This window comes from Parus major, chromosome 3 (assembly GCF_001522545.3).
Source record: "Parus major isolate Abel chromosome 3, Parus_major1.1, whole genome shotgun sequence".
NCBI classification, from domain to species: domain Eukaryota; kingdom Metazoa; phylum Chordata; class Aves; order Passeriformes; family Paridae; genus Parus; species Parus major.
Genome location: NC_031770.1, coordinates 41418971 through 41437999, shown reverse-complemented (window position 1 = coordinate 41437999; position 19029 = coordinate 41418971). Strand labels below are relative to the sequence as shown.

Sequence of the window (19029 nt, the reverse complement as noted above, 5' to 3'; positions counted from 1 at the left end):
TTTCTTCAGGAGCTGCAAACTGGTTCCTCCCTGGAAACCTAAAGATTTCTCAAGCTGAAAATGTCCTGGCATGGATCCACCTAAGGAACTGCCAAACCACTGCACCCACAGCCAGCAAAGGTACCTGATTGGGACACCCCTCGTTAGAAGAGGCAGCACTACTGGCAGGCCATTTTGAAGAGGGCATTGTGGTTTTGGAAGGTCTCCCAAGTTCCTTGGTCCAAGTAACATTTCACAGGGAATTGAAGAGCCTGGTTTCCACTACTGAAAGTGTGAAAAGGTACTTCTGTGAATGGCTGCCACGAGCTGCCAATATAGTCAATGTTAATAGGTAAGAGGGTTATCAGTGTGTGATGAATGAAGAGTTAGAATAAGGTGTTAGAATTCCAGTATCTTTTATCCAGTTTATCCAGGATAAACCTTTTAAAGCAGTATTCATGTCTTGTGAATAACAAGATTTCAGGCTGGTGCGTATCCAAGCTCATTTGTGTGGGTGAGTTTTGTTACTGCCAAAGGTTTTAGGACTGCCAGCAGTGCCATGTTAAGATTTAGGATTGAAAAAGATACAAAATCATCTCAATCCTTAAAAATGTAAGGTGATAACTTCTAAGGGGAATGGTCTGCTTGCTGTGGTAGAAACATCCTCAGTTTTACCCATTAAAAGATAAAAGGCAGGCTTCTCAGCAATGCCATTTCTGTAAGGGTTTTCTGACCTTTTAAATGGAGAATTCTGTATCTGAAAGAAAAAATGTTGCTGCATTTTATCAGTATTTGATGGGTGTATTTAAAGAACATCTTTGTTGAAGCAGAGAGCATCAACCTGCATAAACCAAAGCACTGAACATTGGTAAAAATGAAGTGGATTAGAAAATGTGAGAGTTGTTCAACAAATACAATTTTTTTTCACAGTCAGCATATCTTATGACATAGAGGTAAACTAAGTTATTCTATTAAAACTCTTCTTTGTCTCCATGAACAATCATCAGCTAACTCAGGATGCAAGAGATTTTGTTGTTTGTAGCAGCCACCATAGTAGCAAGGAAGATAAACACATGTCCTTCTGTATACTTAAGCAATTCCTTTCTTATTTATCACATCCTTTTGGGTTTATATGAAAGAGCCTTAATCATCAGAACTATTCCTAGGCATTACTTAAGTCTTAACTGAACTGGGATCTGAGTGGTTTGCTTAGTGACAGGTGTAAGTACTTTGGTGCCTTTGCTACCATAAACCTACAGATTTCACAGAATCAAGGAAATCAGAGGTGGAAAGGAATTATCTTTCAACCTGCTGCCAAGACAGGATTTTCTAGGTTTCTTTCAGGTCATCGTAGCCTGCATAATCTGATCCTCTTCATTGGTCTGCCTAGATGTTCCTCCTCCTGAAATATTTCACATTAGGGAAGTACTTGCTGTGTGATAAATATTTGAAGACTTTTTTGATGTCTCTGTTGTCTAATTACTGTTTCATCATGTGATGCATGTAATCCTAATTTTTAGGAGATAATTTTCTTCTGAACCTGTGTTTTCAGGTTTCAAAATTATATTTTAATCTAGTCATGAGATAATGGTACCAAAAGAACAAAACTGCTTTTTTTTTTTTTGCTTTCTTTTTATTCTTATGTGCCCCCATTTTCTGTCTTACATAAAATAGCAGCCACAGTGTGTCAGATACTGGGACTACTCTCCAAAATAGTGGTTTGGAGTAGATATTTAGGATAGGAGGAACATGAAGACCTTTTTGTGTTGCCCTTTATTGCTTTGCCCTTCCAGTTTCATCTTCACCTTAGTTTGTGCAGTGCTAGCCATCCTTGATGTCTCCTATGCTGTGGCTGTCTGTATCATAACATCTCATACATCCTGAGAAACAAAGAGTTTGCTGTTGGCTTATATTCAGAAGTCTTAATCATGTTAAACTACGTCCCTCATTCTCTGTCTCTTGTTTTGGTTTTTTTTTGGAATGTTTAGGAAGTATATGTTGGCAAGGAGACTCTCTGCACCATCGACGGCCTTCATTTCAACAGCACGTACAATGCCAGGGTCAAAGCTTTCAACTCCTCGGGCGTTGGTCCTTACAGCAAGACGGTCATTTTACAGACCTCAGATGGTGAGCTGGGGGTTGCCACTTTCTAAATGAAAAGCTGCAGGTCTCAGTGGCAGGACACTTCCATCCCTTTACACCCATCGATGCATTTGACACCTACTGGCATTTTCCATTATCAGAAGCACTTCAGGCTTCAAGTTGTGTGATTTTAGTTGGCTGTAAAAGTTTAGGTCAACTAAGATACTTTCTTTAGTGTACACAAGCAGTTATGCAACTCATGGGATGTTTTTTGTTCCACTCCCTTTCTCCATATATCTTTGGGATTTGCCTTTTTCTTCGCTACTGCTTCAATTTCCCTGCAAGGTTTGATAATACAGAGATGGGAATTCATGCTTGTTCCTCTGTAATTATACTTGACATCCATACAGGCATTACAGGAAATTCATCTTCATTAATGATATTGTAATGAATCGAGAAGTGCATGCTATTATCACTTTCATGCTGTGTTGCCAAAATAGGCCAGTATAAAATATTTATACTTTAAGAGCTTTTGGGACTTTTTCCCCCTTTTTTTTAAAAAAACCTTCACTTTGATAAACTAATGAAGTCAATTCTAACCAGCATGGACAGCCAGTCTCCATTTCTGCTAAAGGTGATCCTGAACCAATTCACCTACATGAGCAGTTTCCATGTCATGGAGAACCCTTTGTCTCCCCAGTGACTTTCTTGTTACTGTATGAGGACAGAATGTCACCACCCTTAGCAGCTAAATTTCAGGGGAGCAAGCACAAATAATATAAAGCACTTCTGAGCTGAGGAACAGCAGGGTACCAGCTCAGATTAATCTTGTGTATCTGCCTTCAGTAACAAGGAAAGATGCTCTTTATTACCTCAGAGTGCAGTGGGGTTTTTACAAAGGCAGAATTCTATCCTTCTTAGTGAAATAAAGCAGACAACACTTGGACACAGCCCCTCCTGATATAATCCTGCCTTTCCTTTTCCCCTCCCACAGTGGCGTGGTTCACCTTTGACCCCTCCTCAGCTCACAGAGACATAGTGCTGTCCAATGACAACCAGACTGCCACCTGCAACAGCTACGATGACCGCGTGGTTCTGGGCACCGCAGCCTTCTCCAAGGGCGTGCATTACTGGGAGCTGCACGTGGACCGCTACGACAACCACCCCGACCCAGCCTTCGGCATTGCCAGGATTAACGTGGTCAAGGACATGATGCTGGGCAAGGATGACAAGGCCTGGGCCATGTATGTGGACAACAACCGCAGCTGGTTCATGCACTGCAATTCCCACACCAATCGGTGAGTGCCGCCTGGGGGCTTCTCTTCTCACAGACATTTTTTCCTGCCCTGCCTCAGAGGCAGGTGTCTCAGTAAGTCATCTAGTCCAGCTCCTGGCTAAATGTGCTTATTTATTGCTTCTTAAAAATCACTGTTGGCAGTGATTGGACCTCAGAAGTCTGTGTTGGTGTTTGTTATCCTCACTGTTACCACTGTTACCAGTTTTTTCTTGAGAACTTGCCTAAATCCTCCCTGCTGTGATTTAAACCCATTACTGCATGTCCCACGCACATCAGTAGACAGGGGCACAGCACAGTGGGATTCTGGACTTCTCTGGTTGCTGGAGGGAGAAAGGTGCTTGATTCTCTTCATAAGGAGGAATCTTGGCTGCAGAATTTACAATAATTATGCTGCAGGTGTTTGTTTCCAGTTCTGAAAGCCATTAAGGGTTTTGCTGTAGGTCACAGGGAGGCAGTTCTGGACACAAGGAACTGTTTGGCAGTGAGAGCTAAGCGACAGCTTTCATTCTACTGAGCCATTGTACCGAAGAGCTTTGAAATGCACCTCAACTAGTACAACCAACTTAGACATGTTGTAGCTGCAGGTACCTCCAGGGATGGATCACACAGAGAGAACAACTGTCAGCACAGATCCTGTGGTGTGCTGACACGATTGCATGACTTTCGGTGCTCAGGATCGTTACCTCTGCCTACTGCTGGCTTCTGTTTCATTGAAGTGATGCCAGACTGTGCAGGGGACACATGGATGACTTTGCTTGAAGGTATCAGAGCAGAACTGCACTGCTCTCTTTCTGTGTCCCATGAGAGGGTCAGCCTTAGCTGAAGGTCAGCTCAGATCTCCTCTGAAGAGGATCCTAAGTCCCTTGCTTATTTTGGAAAATGGTATATTCATACACCTATTCTATCAAAACAGGGGATTGATGTATGGGTGAAGTGACTGAGTAAGGATATTTTGCAGGTCTGCAGCAGAGCTGGAGTCGACGTTTGTTTAATTTTCTACTGACTGTCTCAGCTGGTCTTCCACTCTCAATGTCTCAGGTGTTTTTTTCTGTTACACCAAACGATTAAAACAAAGTTCTGCAGTGATTTTTGAAACACTGAAATGCAGGTGTCTCCTTAAAGAGATAAGGTCATGTCAACATGCACTGTATCCTAAGGTTGATGGTAATGTCTCCCATTAAACAGTCATTTATACTCTACAGCATACCTGTGCTTTAAGGAAGTGCACTGCAATTGCTGAGAATTTTTGTTTGAAACATCGTTTGATTTTTCATTTCATTACAGACAGCTGGAAGAACCCTGTAGCTGGATCAAATGCTATCTGAAGTTTGCTTGGATTGTCTTCCATGGGCCCAAAGACCTTAGATCATGTCCTAAGACAATGTAGAGTAAAATAACACCAGTATAATAAATATACCAAAAGTTCTCTGTCCCTTTAACATCTTGATTCGATTCAGGGCGGAAGTAATGTTAAGCTGTATTAATTTTAATGCTCTGTGGAACAGCTTATGTTTTCTGGAAAAAAGCTGGCAACCATTCTGTGCACCACTGTCCCAGAAACCTATTTTATGGATTTGGTCCTCAGCATGCTCCTCCCGGCTAGCAACACACAAGCTAAGCAAAAGCTTTTTTCTGGGAAGCACAAACAATGGAAACACTTAGGATTTCCAATCATCCTGCTTATTCAGGAGAACAAAGTGCTTTCTGTTGATGATAGTTTCCCAGTTTTTACCTGATAAAGCACAAAGGCATGTGCAAGGCATGGATAGACCCATGGAATATCTGTTCAAGGGAAGTACACTCACAAAGGGCATGTAGTCTTATGAAATCACATGCGCTTCAATGAAATTAGGTCTAGGCATTATATTTTTAACTGTGACAGTCAACTAGGTCAGTTTTTTAACTCATTAGCTGTAATAGTCTTGTGGAAACAGTTATTTCTGCCTATTTATTTTTCCCCACTGGACACGAGTACATGACAGCACAGTATTACTATCTAAAGCGAATTCCTTGCCAACTTTCAGCCTCTGGGATGATGTTGTGATGGAAGTTACACCTCAGTAATAGTTTCTTACTTCCTAATCTTCATGATAATAAATTAGGGTAATTAATAAATTACTAGTTTTAAGGATTACCTGAAGCAGAGTTTGAAAGACTAATTTATGTGACCTGTCACATTTAGAGGACTTTTCTTCTCCTTTCAATCACAGCATGCAAAATTGGGTCTAGCATGACTTCTGTAATGCTGGAAGAGGCATGAACAGAAGACTCTAATGCATCCAGAAATAGAGGGATCCTTTTGAGAACAGGCTGAGGAAAACTGGCTTAAGAAAATACTTTAGGGCAGAGATATAGGTTTGGGTCCAGAAATCTGAGCCTGGGAAAATCATGGAACAGATCCTTCCAGAAGCTATGCTAAGGCACATGGAGGACAGGGAAGTAATTCAAGACAGTGAGCTTGGCTTTGCCAAGGGCAAATCCTGCCTTACCAACCTCATGGCCTTCTATGTTGGAGTGACTACAGCAGTGGACAGGGGAAGGGCTATGGGCAACATCCATCTGCACTTCTGTAAGGGCCTTGATATGGTCCCCCCACAAAATCCTTCTCTCCAAATTGGAGACATAGGGGTTTGGTGGATGGACTGTCCAATGGATAAGGAATTGGTTGGATAGTCACATCCACTGAAACTGGTTGCTCAGAGAGGTGGTGGGTGCCCCATCCCTACAACCATTCAAGGTCAGACTGGTTGGGCTTTTGAGCAGCTTGACCTAGTTGAAGATGTCCCTGCTCTTTGCAGGGGGGTTGGACTAGATGACCTATAAAGGTCCCCTCCAATCCAAACTCTTCTGAGAGGTGTTGTGTGCCCATTAACCAGAGGCACTGACATTCAATGCAATAGATCTGTTCTTTGGCAAAGTTCCCAAGAGCAGGGCTACCAGGTGCTACAGGCAATACTCCAGCCACTACATGTTTATGGAAAGAAGGAGATGTAAATCACACTGAAATGCTTTATACTGAGAAACAACAGAAAGTCAAAATCTAGAGTACTTGCATTTTAGTCTTAAAAGTCCCTTGCAATCAGAAGAGTCTCTTCATTGACTTCAGAGATCTCAACGAAGGTTTTTTCATCACAGAAAAATGCTACAAATGAAAAAAAAATGCTATTATTGTCAATAGATGTCATAAAGTTGTTAAGATGCTGTAAAGTTAGCACTTAATTGTTATTGGAGAGTTGAACTAATTATTCAGTTTATTAAATTGTTCATAAATTGTTAAGATTTATTTTTAAATAATAGTGAAACTACTCTTCTTAATTCCTCAAGCCAGTTCATGCAATCGTATTCTGCACATTGTCCAAGCTGTTACTGAAAGCATCTTGGAATAACAGCCTCTAGTGCCACAGGCAATGGCATTTTCCATGGTAGCCAAATTCCCTTTTCTGTACTCTGACCTTCCAGGCTTCTGCACAGCAATTCTGCACTCGGGACTCACTGCTGGGCACAGAAATCAAAATGTGCAGGACAAATGGGATTTACTCGAAAAAAATGAAACAGTGTTGCCTATCTCCAGAATTGGATTGTCCTTTAATAAATACTAAGTATATATTAAAGGAGCATTGCAACAAAAACTTGTATTTTCCTTTTAAGTGAAAGGTTACTGGGGTTGTGTGATATAAGTGTCATTAAGTAGCTTAAAAATGGATTACAGTAAAGGAGCAGGTTTTTTACATGGTGCCACAGAAGTGTTCCAGGAGGGAGCAACATCAGCTTGAGTCTCTTGGGCTATTTGGTTTCTTTCACCACAACAAAAGCATTTATTAGAAAAATTATCCTGTAATGCTGTCTAAATGGTGTACATAAGAGTGAGGAAATGTATTGCATAAGTTTTCTCATAAAACAGACTCTCCAAACTCTCCTCCTAGAGAAAGCAACCAGGAAAATAGTCCAAAGAGTGCTGGAGTCCTCAAAGTATTATTCCCAAGGAAGGCATGGGATACTGAGTACCCCATGAGGGATACTGAGATGAGAGCAGCTGTTCAGCCCCAGAAGAAGTCCAGCCTCCCTTGCAGCAGTGTGGTGAAGACCTCCTGCCTACTTCTGTTCTCCCTTAATCCTGCCAGAGCCAGTTTCTCACCGTGGGGAGATGGCTGGGTGGGAATGGGGAAATCTACCTGCTGAATTCTGCAGGACTTAGGGCAGGAATAAAGGGAGAAGGTCCCCATCCTTCTGCTCTGCCCCCACACCCCTGTGGCTCATGTAGGGGCCTCAGCTGGGTCTTGCCCTTGCCTGGCTGGATCTGCAGGCAGAATCTGTCTCCTCTTCAGTGGGGCTGTCCCCAGGGGCTGCAGAGGAGTCACTCAATGTCACTGTGCAGCACACAGCTAATTAGCCCACAAGTAACAAATTAGCTTGTCATATAGGAAAGAACATCTTAATCTCAAAAATGCAAAGTTGCTGTTTCTGTTTCCCTAAGAGAATCAATGTCATTTAAAAGAATGCAATAAAATCCATTTAAAGCAGGATCTAAAATGTGGTGTCCTAAAATCAAAGTTATTCCTAAACAGAGAGAAAATAATCTACTTGTAAATAGCTCTAAATCATAGTACTGTTGCTTCCTACAATCTCACAGTGAGTTCTATGACTAAGTGATTTCAATAAAAACAGCCTATATAGTGAGATACTCAGGGTGGGTAAGCACCTTAAATTTTGATGGAAAATAGTTTATTTTGTGGTTTGGAGAAGAGCTTAGAGAGAAACCTATTAATGCTTATAGGACCAGAAATCAAATCAAAGAAATCTGAGAACAGTGAATTTTCACATCTTACACCTCTTAGAGTCAATCCATGATTCTTAGCTATAATATTATTGTCTGAAGAGCTTTAAATGGAGAAGTCAGAACAGTTTTCTATAATCCGGCTTCAGATGAAGTGCCACGTGCTACATTTAGTTTAAATGAAAACAGTTTGTGACACCTAGTGGACAAGAGGAAAATTTCTTACACTGCACTATATTCTTCCTAATCATATTCCAACCCCCCTCTTATTTTTTTTTTAAATATTTTGCCTACCTATTGTGACAAATTTTATGATAAAATACCATTAATCTTGTGAATGTCGTGTGCCTGAGGCGAGTGCATAGGACAAAAGACAGCTGCTTCCTTTCCTGCTGCAAATTATTTGAAATCTGACTTACCCCAACCAAATTGTGTCAGGCTGTAAATCCATCGCAGAGCCCCATGATATCAGCAGAATAGCAGTGCCTGTGGCTAATCTGCATATCTAGTGGATATTTTTGCTCAGTGTTCTTTAAAGTAATACTGAGTTTGACTAACCCCCGAGTCAAAGTGCATTAATGTCAAACCACTCAAGCGTGTAATGGCTGGCTGAGTCTGTCCTGGCAAGCTCTGACACTACAGTAGCTCTCAGCAGCTGCTCCTGACACAACCAATTATCACTGGTATTAATAACTGTGCCTGCACATCGAGGCAGCTCCCAGTCCTATAGCTGAGCACCTTGTCAATCAGAAGCTACACCTAGACCTAATCAGTCCCAACTTCCCTTCCTCCCCAAAAACACTGTCTGCTGTAGCTGTGCTGGCTGCCTGGGCTCTGGAAATCTGGGTTCCCCTAGAGCATGCCAAGGTGAGTAGGTGAACTGGAAGTCTCTCTCTCGAGCTGGTAGCAGGCATATTGATTGGAAATGAACACCTAGCAAAACAGCTTCCTGTTTTTTAATTTCCTGCCGTGCATCACTTCACTGTAACAGGGATACCCAGAGGTGCTGTGTCTCCAGGACTTCACTGGCTCACTTCCCGATTTGTCATTAGCTGAGGGGACTTGTTACCTCTGGACTCCATTTTCACCTCTTAAATTGCAGTTGCAGGACAGGTGGATCTAATTTCTCTTTAGGATCCCCTCAAACTCCCATGGATGTGGTACACATGCTTCAGAAAAAGCATGGATCAGTCACTGCCAAATGCCTCAGGGATAATCATTTCCCTGTGCTGTTCCACGCTCTCTTTGATTAGTAAGGCTGGCTTGTCCTAGAGAGAGCAGCACCGTGTAGCCCTCTGCCTTCACCAACAATGTGCCCTTTGTACCTTAGGACTGAAGGAGGAGTTTCTAAAGGTGCCACCGTTGGTGTTCTCCTGGATCTGAACAAGCACAACCTGACCTTTTACATAAATGGGCAGCAGCAGGGGCCTCCAGCGTTTGAAAACATCGAGGGCGTCTTCATGCCTGCACTGAGCCTCAATCGAAACGTCCAGGTAAATCTTCTGCAGTCCAGCCACACTTACCCTTTCCAACTAAAGGAGCTGATAGCATCATCTATAGGTAGTCAGTACAGATAGGGGTTCTTTCCTTCTCAGGCTTACATCTAGGCTACTCACACTTTTTGGACTACATCTGACCTTCTGCCTTGCCTGACCAATGTGAAGAGTAATGCTGTAAAACAAGTAAAAGTACCTGCACGCACTAATTCCTGCTCCGATTTTCCTGTGATGCTCCACTCGGAAAGCAGTGTCTCTAAAATTCTCCCCTGCCAGCTTGACTAAAAAGCATCTTAATTTACCTTAGATCTCAATGTTTGGAGATAATTAACAGTGGCAAATGACGCAGCACAGTGGTAAGGAGAGCAAAGGTAACACTGGTCAGAGAATTAGCACAACAGAGAAGACCCAGTCAGCACATCATTGTTGTGCTCTGTGTACAGGAGGTTTTTCCTCTTGGAGGAACTGTCTTCAAATATAATGCTTTCTTACTTCAAGACCACTGTTATGGCTAGAAACTGAGTGTTGTATGAGAGCCTGCAGAAATACCCAGGAGCCTGAGGACTGAAGGAGGTCAGCTTAGGTCAGGCAGGACCAAGACTGCCAGGGTGGAGCACTCATCATGTACATGGGCTCCTCTGTCCCGAAGCACTTGGGGTCCCTCCTGCAGAGATCCCATCCACCTTGTACCTAGCAAGCAGCTGGTACAACTACAACTGGTGGCTAGATTTGAGAAAAGATACAGATGCCTGGCTTCTTGGTCCCAAAGTATTCAGGAGGGAAGGGGGAAGGAGACTTGTTTATTTCAAAGACTAGATACCATCTCCACTGATAGTCGTGATTTAAACTCAGACCTCTGGTCCCACAGCCCTTTCCATGTCATTTACCTGCACTTTGCTTCACAAATGCTCTTTGCATTTGCATGTCTCGGTTTTGAATCTAATGTAATTTCTTCTTTGTGCAGGTGACCCTGCACACAGGACTGGAGGTGCCACAATCTGTAAAACAGCCCAAGTTGCCCAACAACTAATGAAGCCCCCGTCTGACACTGTGCTGGATTCTGTAAGCTTTCTCAGTGTGTTTTGGCACTTTTCAGTAAGTCAGTAAAAAAGCATCCTCTTCCCTGACTTAAAACACTGTGCAGCATGCTGCTCACCGAATAATTGGCTGGTTAGAGCTAGGCCACTCCATTTTCAATTTAACAGCCATAGCAAGCACATCCACTGGACTGGCACTCAACTGCAGATGGGTACCTGAACATATCTACTCTGCGTTGCATACTTATGTACACTCATGTGCACACACACACACACGAACACATCTGTAGAACAAAAGGTTAAATGAGTGTATTTTCTCTCTCATGGCTGGATTTGTGCTTAAATATTAGGGATGCTGGAAAAAAATGGGTGAGGATGAAGGACAATGGATGTTGGAGCAGTTTACCAGTGTATGAAGTGGATTCCCTTGCCACCTGAAGTCCTTAAATAAAGAAAGCATATGTTTTGACAGCTGAAGCAGAGGTTATATGCTCAAGAATTCCTGGTTGTCAATTACATTCAGGGGCTCAAATGACCATGAATTATTCCTTCTGGCTCTAGGCTGCAGTAAGCTATAGGATAATGTCCCCTTAGAATTCAGTGGCAGAACTTATTATCTGCAATGAGAACAAGATTGGTTCCCAAACGCTGCCATGAAATAGCTGGGCTCATTAGCTAACTCCATGATACATGCAGAATTCAGATACAGAAAGTCGAAAGAAAAACATCCTTGATGCATTTTAGTGTTTGTTATTTAGATGTGACTATGGAAACACTTACAGAAGATCTGATTGTGGTTATCAGCACAACTCTTGAAATACAGTGCATGGGAGATTCCTTTGAACTGAAGTGATAAGAGATCTATTTAAATGTGGCACATGCAAAGTCTCCCCCATTGAGAAATGCTGCTTTCCAGCCTTGATCCTGATAAAACCTGTGCAGCTGTAGTTCCAATGTAGCTTTGAGATCTGAAGCCTTAATTTTCTATTAGATTACTGTGAGCTAATTAATGTCTTGGTCCTAATGAAACACTTGAGAGAGATTAATAGCAGTAAAGCAGAACCTGTCCCTAAGAATTTTTTTGGATTGGGACATAAATCTTTTGCAAGATTCAACCTGTGCCTGGCATCTCCCATGAAAACGAGCAGCAATTTTAGATGCTGCCTGTGACAACTGGAGTCTGACTGACAGTGATCTTTTCTCACAGCCGTGGCACTGTCACCTGCATGCAGTTGTCAGACAAGCAAACATTGGTTTGCCTGTGTGCTTCACTTCCTCTGAACCCAGTTAACACGTGCAGGCGTGTGTGTGTATAGTGGCAATGCGTGAGGATGAGATGCAGCAGACTTGGTGAGCCCATGACATCTTGGACTCTTGTCACTCTAACCCCATAGAAGTGTGGTGCTATCAAACAAGGAAAGCATAACCTCTCAAATCCTATCAATGTACTTACTATTTCCTTTTTTAAAATCCTGCTGCTTATACAAGTTTTCCTCTTCAAGCATACATATACGCACACACATATTGTTATCAGGCATGTAATTATTAAACCTGAAAACAAATATTCTAACCAAAATCCAGCTTACTGCTTTGCATTAAAGCACAGCCACAGGACAAACAGCCCAGGCCTGCATTCAGGCAGCCTGCCAGCCCCCAGATACCCTACTGCAGGCCCACTTCTGATCTCTGTCTGGAGCACATCACTCAGGCAGTGCTGAGTGATGGCAGGGCTCCCCTGTGGCAAAGCAGCCAGAATCCTCCCATGGGTCATCCCACCTCACAGCCCTTGTGGGAAGGGAAAGGCAGCCCAGAACAGAACTGGGCCATTGCACAGACACAAAGCAGTCTGCCAACCTGCTGCCTGTAACCAACCAAGCATCCCGTAGCCCACCTCTCCTGTGGAACAGCAGCGCTCCTTCAGCAACGTCAAGACTGAAACGGGAAATAAAACCAACGATGGAAAAAAATAACATATGCTTTTAAGTGAGGAAGCAACAGTACTTCCTTTAAAGTCTGGAATGGATTGTATTAGTAAACTTGTAGACAATGGAATAACTGTGCTATGCTAATCTTGGTTTTGTAAAGACTGTCAGAGACCAACTGTGTTATAACCTTCGGTTTCATTCAATACCATGCGAACTCATGCAAGTTAATTAGCAGGTCTGTTTTAACCTACCTCAGCTAGAACGCTACCAGACCCCAAATTTCCTCTTGAGTGTGCTCTTCTATCAACCTAACAGTTGCAATCATAGCATTGGCTTTGAGTATTGCCAGTCAGAGTAGTGTATGGGAATATTGTACATAAATTGCACATAGTTTTTTATATTGGGAAACATCCTGTGATAATTTTAATATGGAAGGCACTCCACTTTCACTTGTATTATAAAAGACAGGGCATCATTTGTTTTGGGACAGAACCTTTGTCTTTACTCCCAAACTTCTGTAAAGGAAACTCAAATGAATTTACATCTTTCCAATCTTCAACCATTGCCAGATGTTTAAAATTAATTCTGAATGGGTTTTAGAAGTGTTTGCAGTACTCAGTTTTCGTTTTCATAGTTGCTTTGGTGTTGGTTCCTGGTGTATTATACTTGGGAAGAACACACTGAGTGACATGTTGTTAATTTCTAATGAATTTGTGGACAGTAGGTAGGAACAGTGAGTAGAGAAGCTCGGATTTTACCCTCTATGCACTCTAACATTCAAAAAAGTAGGGTAGCTACCATTATAGTCCTTTTAAACCTAGCAGAAATGCAAATAAGTTAAAAGGAATACAGTTAGAAGTAGGCTACCTGCATTAGTAAGGCTACTTTACCCTAGGTCAAAAACTAAACAAAGTGTTTGCATGTGTTGGTTGTGTACACAATCGAGGATTTACATTTGGCATGGCCTGTAGCAATAAAACAGTTATCCTCATATAGTGCACTCTAGTGACTTCAGCTGGATACATTTTCATAGCTCGATTAACAGAAATAACGCTCAAGTAATTAAAATTACTCTAGGAAGATAACAACTCCACACATGAATATTTATGCAGAACATGCAGGGGCCATCTGAACACAAAGCAGGGCAGAATTTTCCCTTTGCAGAACAGCATTAGGTGGGGAAAGGTGGGGCACTCCCATCCTGCCTCTGCTCTGGCTGGAGGTAGTTTCCTTCTCTGCAGGCAAATTCCTGAAGGTCCATCTCATTATAAACCCAGCAGTTTGCACATTCTTTATCTATAGTGTCCCTCATGCCAGTTTTTGTTTCCTCCAAATCCTTTCTTTAGGAGGGAGCCAGCCTTTAGTCGCCACAGAAACTGTGTTGCTGAGTGTCCAGGGAGAACCCAGAGAGCACAAGAGCAGCATAGATACCCAAGGGGACCACTTTGAGTGCTCTTCTTCCCTTTGATCTCTCTGAGATCTCCTCTGCAGCTCTCTGGGGCTCCAAGCTCCTCTGGCACCTGGGCCCACACAAAGCTGCCTGTCATGGGACTCTTCAGCTCCTAGAGGCCAGGTTGCTTCTTACAAGAAGCAGGAGAGCAAAGCCTTTGCCCTGGGATAAATCCAATCCACTATGATACAGAGCCCACACAAGGTAGCCATAAATTGACTTGATGTTTAAATAAAACCACCAAAACACAAATAGCCCTCCCCTTATTAACAAAACAAAGCTTGACTTCTGCACACACCAGTATGGAACCTCTGAACAGCTGCAAAATAAATACAGCAGCTGAACTTTCTGTCCTGCAGAGCAACAAAAGGCTCTGTTTTCACCTCCCCTGGGAGCCCCAGCCTTTACCTTCTGTAAACCTTCCTCCTGCCTCTTGCCTCTGCAATTTCCATTAAGTTCAGGAGCACTGTCAGACTTCCCAAGACATGCAATGCTATACAAATTCCACTTCCTTCTTTTCCCTCATCAATTTGAAAAGAGCTCACAAGATGTCTTAGTATGACTTAATGTCAATATAAGCACACATGTAGCTGACAATCCCTTGCTCCTTCTGCTGTGGAAAGGTATGTGCTATAAAATAAATCTCAGTGAGGACAGTAGCATACTGTGATGCGTTACAAATTTGGAAAGCAATTAGGCTTCTAAAAACATAGAAAAGATAGGCAAACAGCACTGTCACCTCCCATACTTGCCTATGCACTTAAAATACATAGAGGAAAATATATTGGACTGAACAAAATAAATAAGCATGAGCTTACATTTATCAGAGTTTAAAAGTATTAAATGTAATTTATTATATGCATAACATTCCATCATGTTGTAAATAATGCCATGATAGTGTATTGCTGTAGTTTGTTCTTGGCTGGTGATAGAGTTCTGTGGTAGTGCTGTGCAAGTTGTTTTTTATTTCACTTTTTTTCCTCAAAGCAGCATAGTTAGTAAAGATGGCAGAGAACACCCCATACTCTGGTTTCCCAGTTGTTCTAGAGCAGGAAGAAATGTGAGATGCAGCTTTGCTTTTTTTTTTTTTTTTTCTTTCTTACATGATAATATGACTTAAAGTAAGGGAGATGAGATTAAGGCTAAGCTGCCATCACCATCGTATGAAAAACACTGTGTTTGCAACTGCCAACAAGAGGTAGTGCATTTCTGGACCACAATTCAGATCACCTGTCCCTGTGAGAAGGGGCAAAACAACCTGGGAACAGCAGCTTTCTGGTGCCATCTAGTACATCCTTTGGTCACAAACAGAAAGATGAAGAAGGAGAGTTGTTAAGACCTTATCTCAGGCCTTACCAGCTTTGCAGCATTCTGCTTGAATAGCAAAACCAAGAATTCAATTTTGAACCAGGCAAGATAATATGAAAACACCAAGCATCTTGGCTAGATCAACTTTGGAAGGGATATTGCAGTTACAGATCAACCACATTGCACATGTAAAGGGAACTTCTCACTGAAAATTACCAGGCAAAGATAGAGAGTCCTTTTATTTTAATTTTTTTTTTTTTTTTTTTTTAAGAAAAAAGAGTGAGCTGCTTCTAGTTTTTACTGACAACATTTCTGGTGGTTCCTCTGCCCAGCTCTACTGCACACACAGCAAGCTGGAGCAGCAGCCTGAAGCACAAATCCATCATTAATAGAACACACTTGGTCTTCTCAGGTGCAGAAGCCCATATGCAAACCTCAGAGACTAGATGTGTGGGGCTCCTGCATCTTTGCACAATACAGGAGACAGATGTGTGTTTCACTGACAGAGGCACTCAGCAGCATTTTCCCCTTCTGTTAAACAACCTTTTTGTTACATTTGTTATTGCAAACAGTTCCAAGCAGAATTAATTAAAAAATTATTTTTTATGCTAATTGGAGCATTTCTAACATTTTCTTGTGAAGCAGTAGATAGAAATATTCCTGGATCCTGATTGCATTCCTTTATCCTCCACCTCCCTTAAATGTTGTCAATAAAAACACTAACCTTCCTAGGTAGCATGGTGAGAAGACATTATGTGATGAATATTAAAAATAAATGCATGAGGTAAACCTGCTGTTATTTCTGATTGTTATATGAAGCATGAGTAACACTAATTTAAATGTTGGCAACTAAAAAAACTGCAAAGGAATAAGAAAATGGTATTCCATTCCAGTTAAATGAAAGACAAGAAGTTGTTTCTATGTTTTCTTAACTACAACATTTTTTTTCTTTACTGTCATTTCCCATAGCTTATATGAATTTCGAGCTGGTGAAATATACATCTCTGCTATATGTGTCTGTCACCAGATCAAGAGGAAAATACAAACTTTTTATAATTTTGTACCTGTAGCAAACGTTTGTATTTTTTGAATTAGAAACAAACTGCTTTTTGTCTTTTGGTCCAACTAAAACTTTGTGTATTATTACTATTATTACCCTTTTTGAAAACCTGACATATAAGTTTATGCTGTTTTACAGTTTCTAAATAAATTCTTATAACATTGCCAACAAATCCAGCATCAGTGCCCTATTTATTATTACAAAATATGATTACAAAATATTATGCCATTACGTTGATGAGGCATTCATACAGTTTGCATGCCTATCTCCTATTGTTAATACTGCTTTCTTACCACAGTCAAGAATAATCCAGTAAATGGAGAAAGCCAAGAGTGTCCCTCCTCAGAGCAACCATCTGTGCCTCAAATTCAGACCTAGCTTGATTCAGTGACATCTCTCTTTCTCAGCACCACTCCACTAGCTCTGGCTCATGTTTGGTTATAGAACACCTGGGATACACCTTAGACACTTTGGGAAATCACCCAGTCTCCAGAAGTTTCTAAGACTGGAATAAGCAGAGGCTGGAAAGAACCATAGCACCAGTAGGTTCTCATTGGAAAGCCCCTTGGGTAAAAGACTGGGCAGAGAAAGCTTGTCAGGGCAGGGAAGACACAGACTTTGTGAGATGGCTCGAAATGACCGATAGCCTTGGAGCTGCACACCCCTCTCAAGCAGATGGGAGCAGAGGGACTCAACAGTGTTTCAGAGGCAGCACACCCAGCCCCTGCAGAGAGGTACCCACAGAGCTACACAACCTTCACACGTGTCTGTCAGTAAGGCAGAACAAAGCATTCTGACACAGCGACAGCAGCGCCAGGCTAAGAAACAGGAACCCAGCCAACACAGTCAGGAGAAAGTACAGACAACAGTGTGGAGACACCATTAATCACAGCCTTTCTTTTTTCCTCCTGCAAAAAACACAACTTGTCATCAACTCCTTCAAGGTAAAGGGTTTGACTGGGAAAAAAAGATAATCTCATGTGGTTTAACACATAGGGAAACAGGGAATAAAGATAACGGTAGGAAAAGGCGTGAGAAAGAGAGCAGATAAGGAGAAATCCTTGAGTTCTTCCTTCATACCTCATTCCTCTATGCAGCTGCAGAGGGAAAATAAGATGTGCCCTGCTCTCCTCTTTACATAATCAATGTTTTTCAGTTAATACTGGCTTTCATGTATCAGCACATGCTCCAAAACCAACACAGTTTGCTGTTGGTATACTTGCATACTCTCCGTCACCAACACACACCAGCCTGAAAAAACAGTAGGTGCAACAGGTTCTCAACAGTCTCGTTTGCCAGTGTTGTTGATGCATCTAGGAACAAAACAGGACTGAAAGTACCATGTGCACCTGAGCACAGCATTCCAAAAGAATGTAGCATGCCCAGCTCAAAACACCTTGGAGATATAATATGAAAAATCTCCACGTAACAGAAGCCTTACATAGATCATACACACATTAAACAAGTGTGAAAATGCAAAACTTGGAATAAACTTTTCATTTCCGTCCCCCAAAAACTTTCACGTTCCACTGTCAACCTGACATTTCGATTTTCAACATTTTAGTTTAAGAACTCATTTTTTCCAACTTTTTATAGATCTTACAAGCTCGACTGCAAAAATTACACTCCATTCTGACCAAGTTTCACTCCCAAAAAGCTTTTGGGAGCTGTGGAAGTGGAAAGTGAACATTTTAACTTACTGAAGCTGATGGAGAACATAAAGTCTCATACTATATGCAGAGTGAACTGAACAAAACTTTATCAAGAAGTGAGCAGTAAAAACTAAACTCAAGGATTAACCAGGAGTTGCAAAATACAGGTTATCCTACAACATCCAAAGCCCATCTGTTGCCTCAACAAGTCTTGATGCTCTGTACTAAATTCTTCTTAGTGGTTACACCTTTACACGCCATCGTGATTTGACATTTCTCTAATGTCAAATAAGTCATTAAGTTTGTAACCAGACAGGAATCTTAATTCCAGTTTGAATTTGCAACCAATACTGAGTAAGAAGAAATCAAGTGATGCAATTATGAAGTGTGATAACAGCATTTAGCAACCAAACTCTGCACACCCCTTTTCTCTTTCTACATGGCTCTAGAAACACTCCCTTCTGCTTTTTATCTGGCATTTGATCCCTCCAAGCCCTCTCCCTCCTCTTGGTCCACTCTGTGCTGGCAGAGCCCTTCTCCAGGACCTGCAAGGTGGAAGGTGTGGGGGAAGCAGCGTGCCAGAAAGCATCCCTATCTACAGTGTGGCTCTCCCTATCCCCGAACACTTCCCCATCCTGGGAGGGGGGCAGCCTCTGATGTGCTGCTCTATTTACCTGCTGCAAGCTGGCACAGACCTTGGGGTCAGGGATCACCTTCCTCAGGCTCCCAGTCCACAGGGGTACCAGTACACCTAGAACAGGTTTCTGCAGTAAGGGTTCATTTCCTTCCCTCCATACAACACAGAACAAACTCCGTATTTTAAGTTATCCTTATCTTTGTCTCCCCCTAAAATACTGAACTTTCATTTTGCAAGTGTTACTAACAATTGCCATCTCTAATGGATGGACCTTAAAAAAAAGGACCAAAATAAAATATTTTTTCAAAAGCACCAAAATAAAATATTTAGCT

At 41.9% G+C, this 19029-nt stretch overlaps 1 protein-coding gene across 2 annotated transcripts in view; it reads left to right on the top strand.

Annotated features, from left to right (window-relative positions):
* TRIM67 (tripartite motif containing 67) overlaps window positions 1-16575 on the top strand; it is a 39140-nt gene extending 22565 nt beyond the window's left edge. For both annotated transcript variants that reach the window (XM_015621940.3, XM_015621939.3), the window contains exons 7-10: window positions 1968-2106; window positions 3056-3359; window positions 9463-9625; window positions 10593-16575. In XM_015621940.3, the coding sequence (XP_015477426.1) occupies window positions 1968-2106; window positions 3056-3359; window positions 9463-9625; window positions 10593-10658 (672 nt within the window). In that variant the 3' untranslated portion in view covers window positions 10659-16575. The remainder of the gene's footprint in view (window positions 1-1967; window positions 2107-3055; window positions 3360-9462; window positions 9626-10592) is intronic.
* The last annotated feature ends 2454 nt before the right edge of the window (window positions 16576-19029 follow it).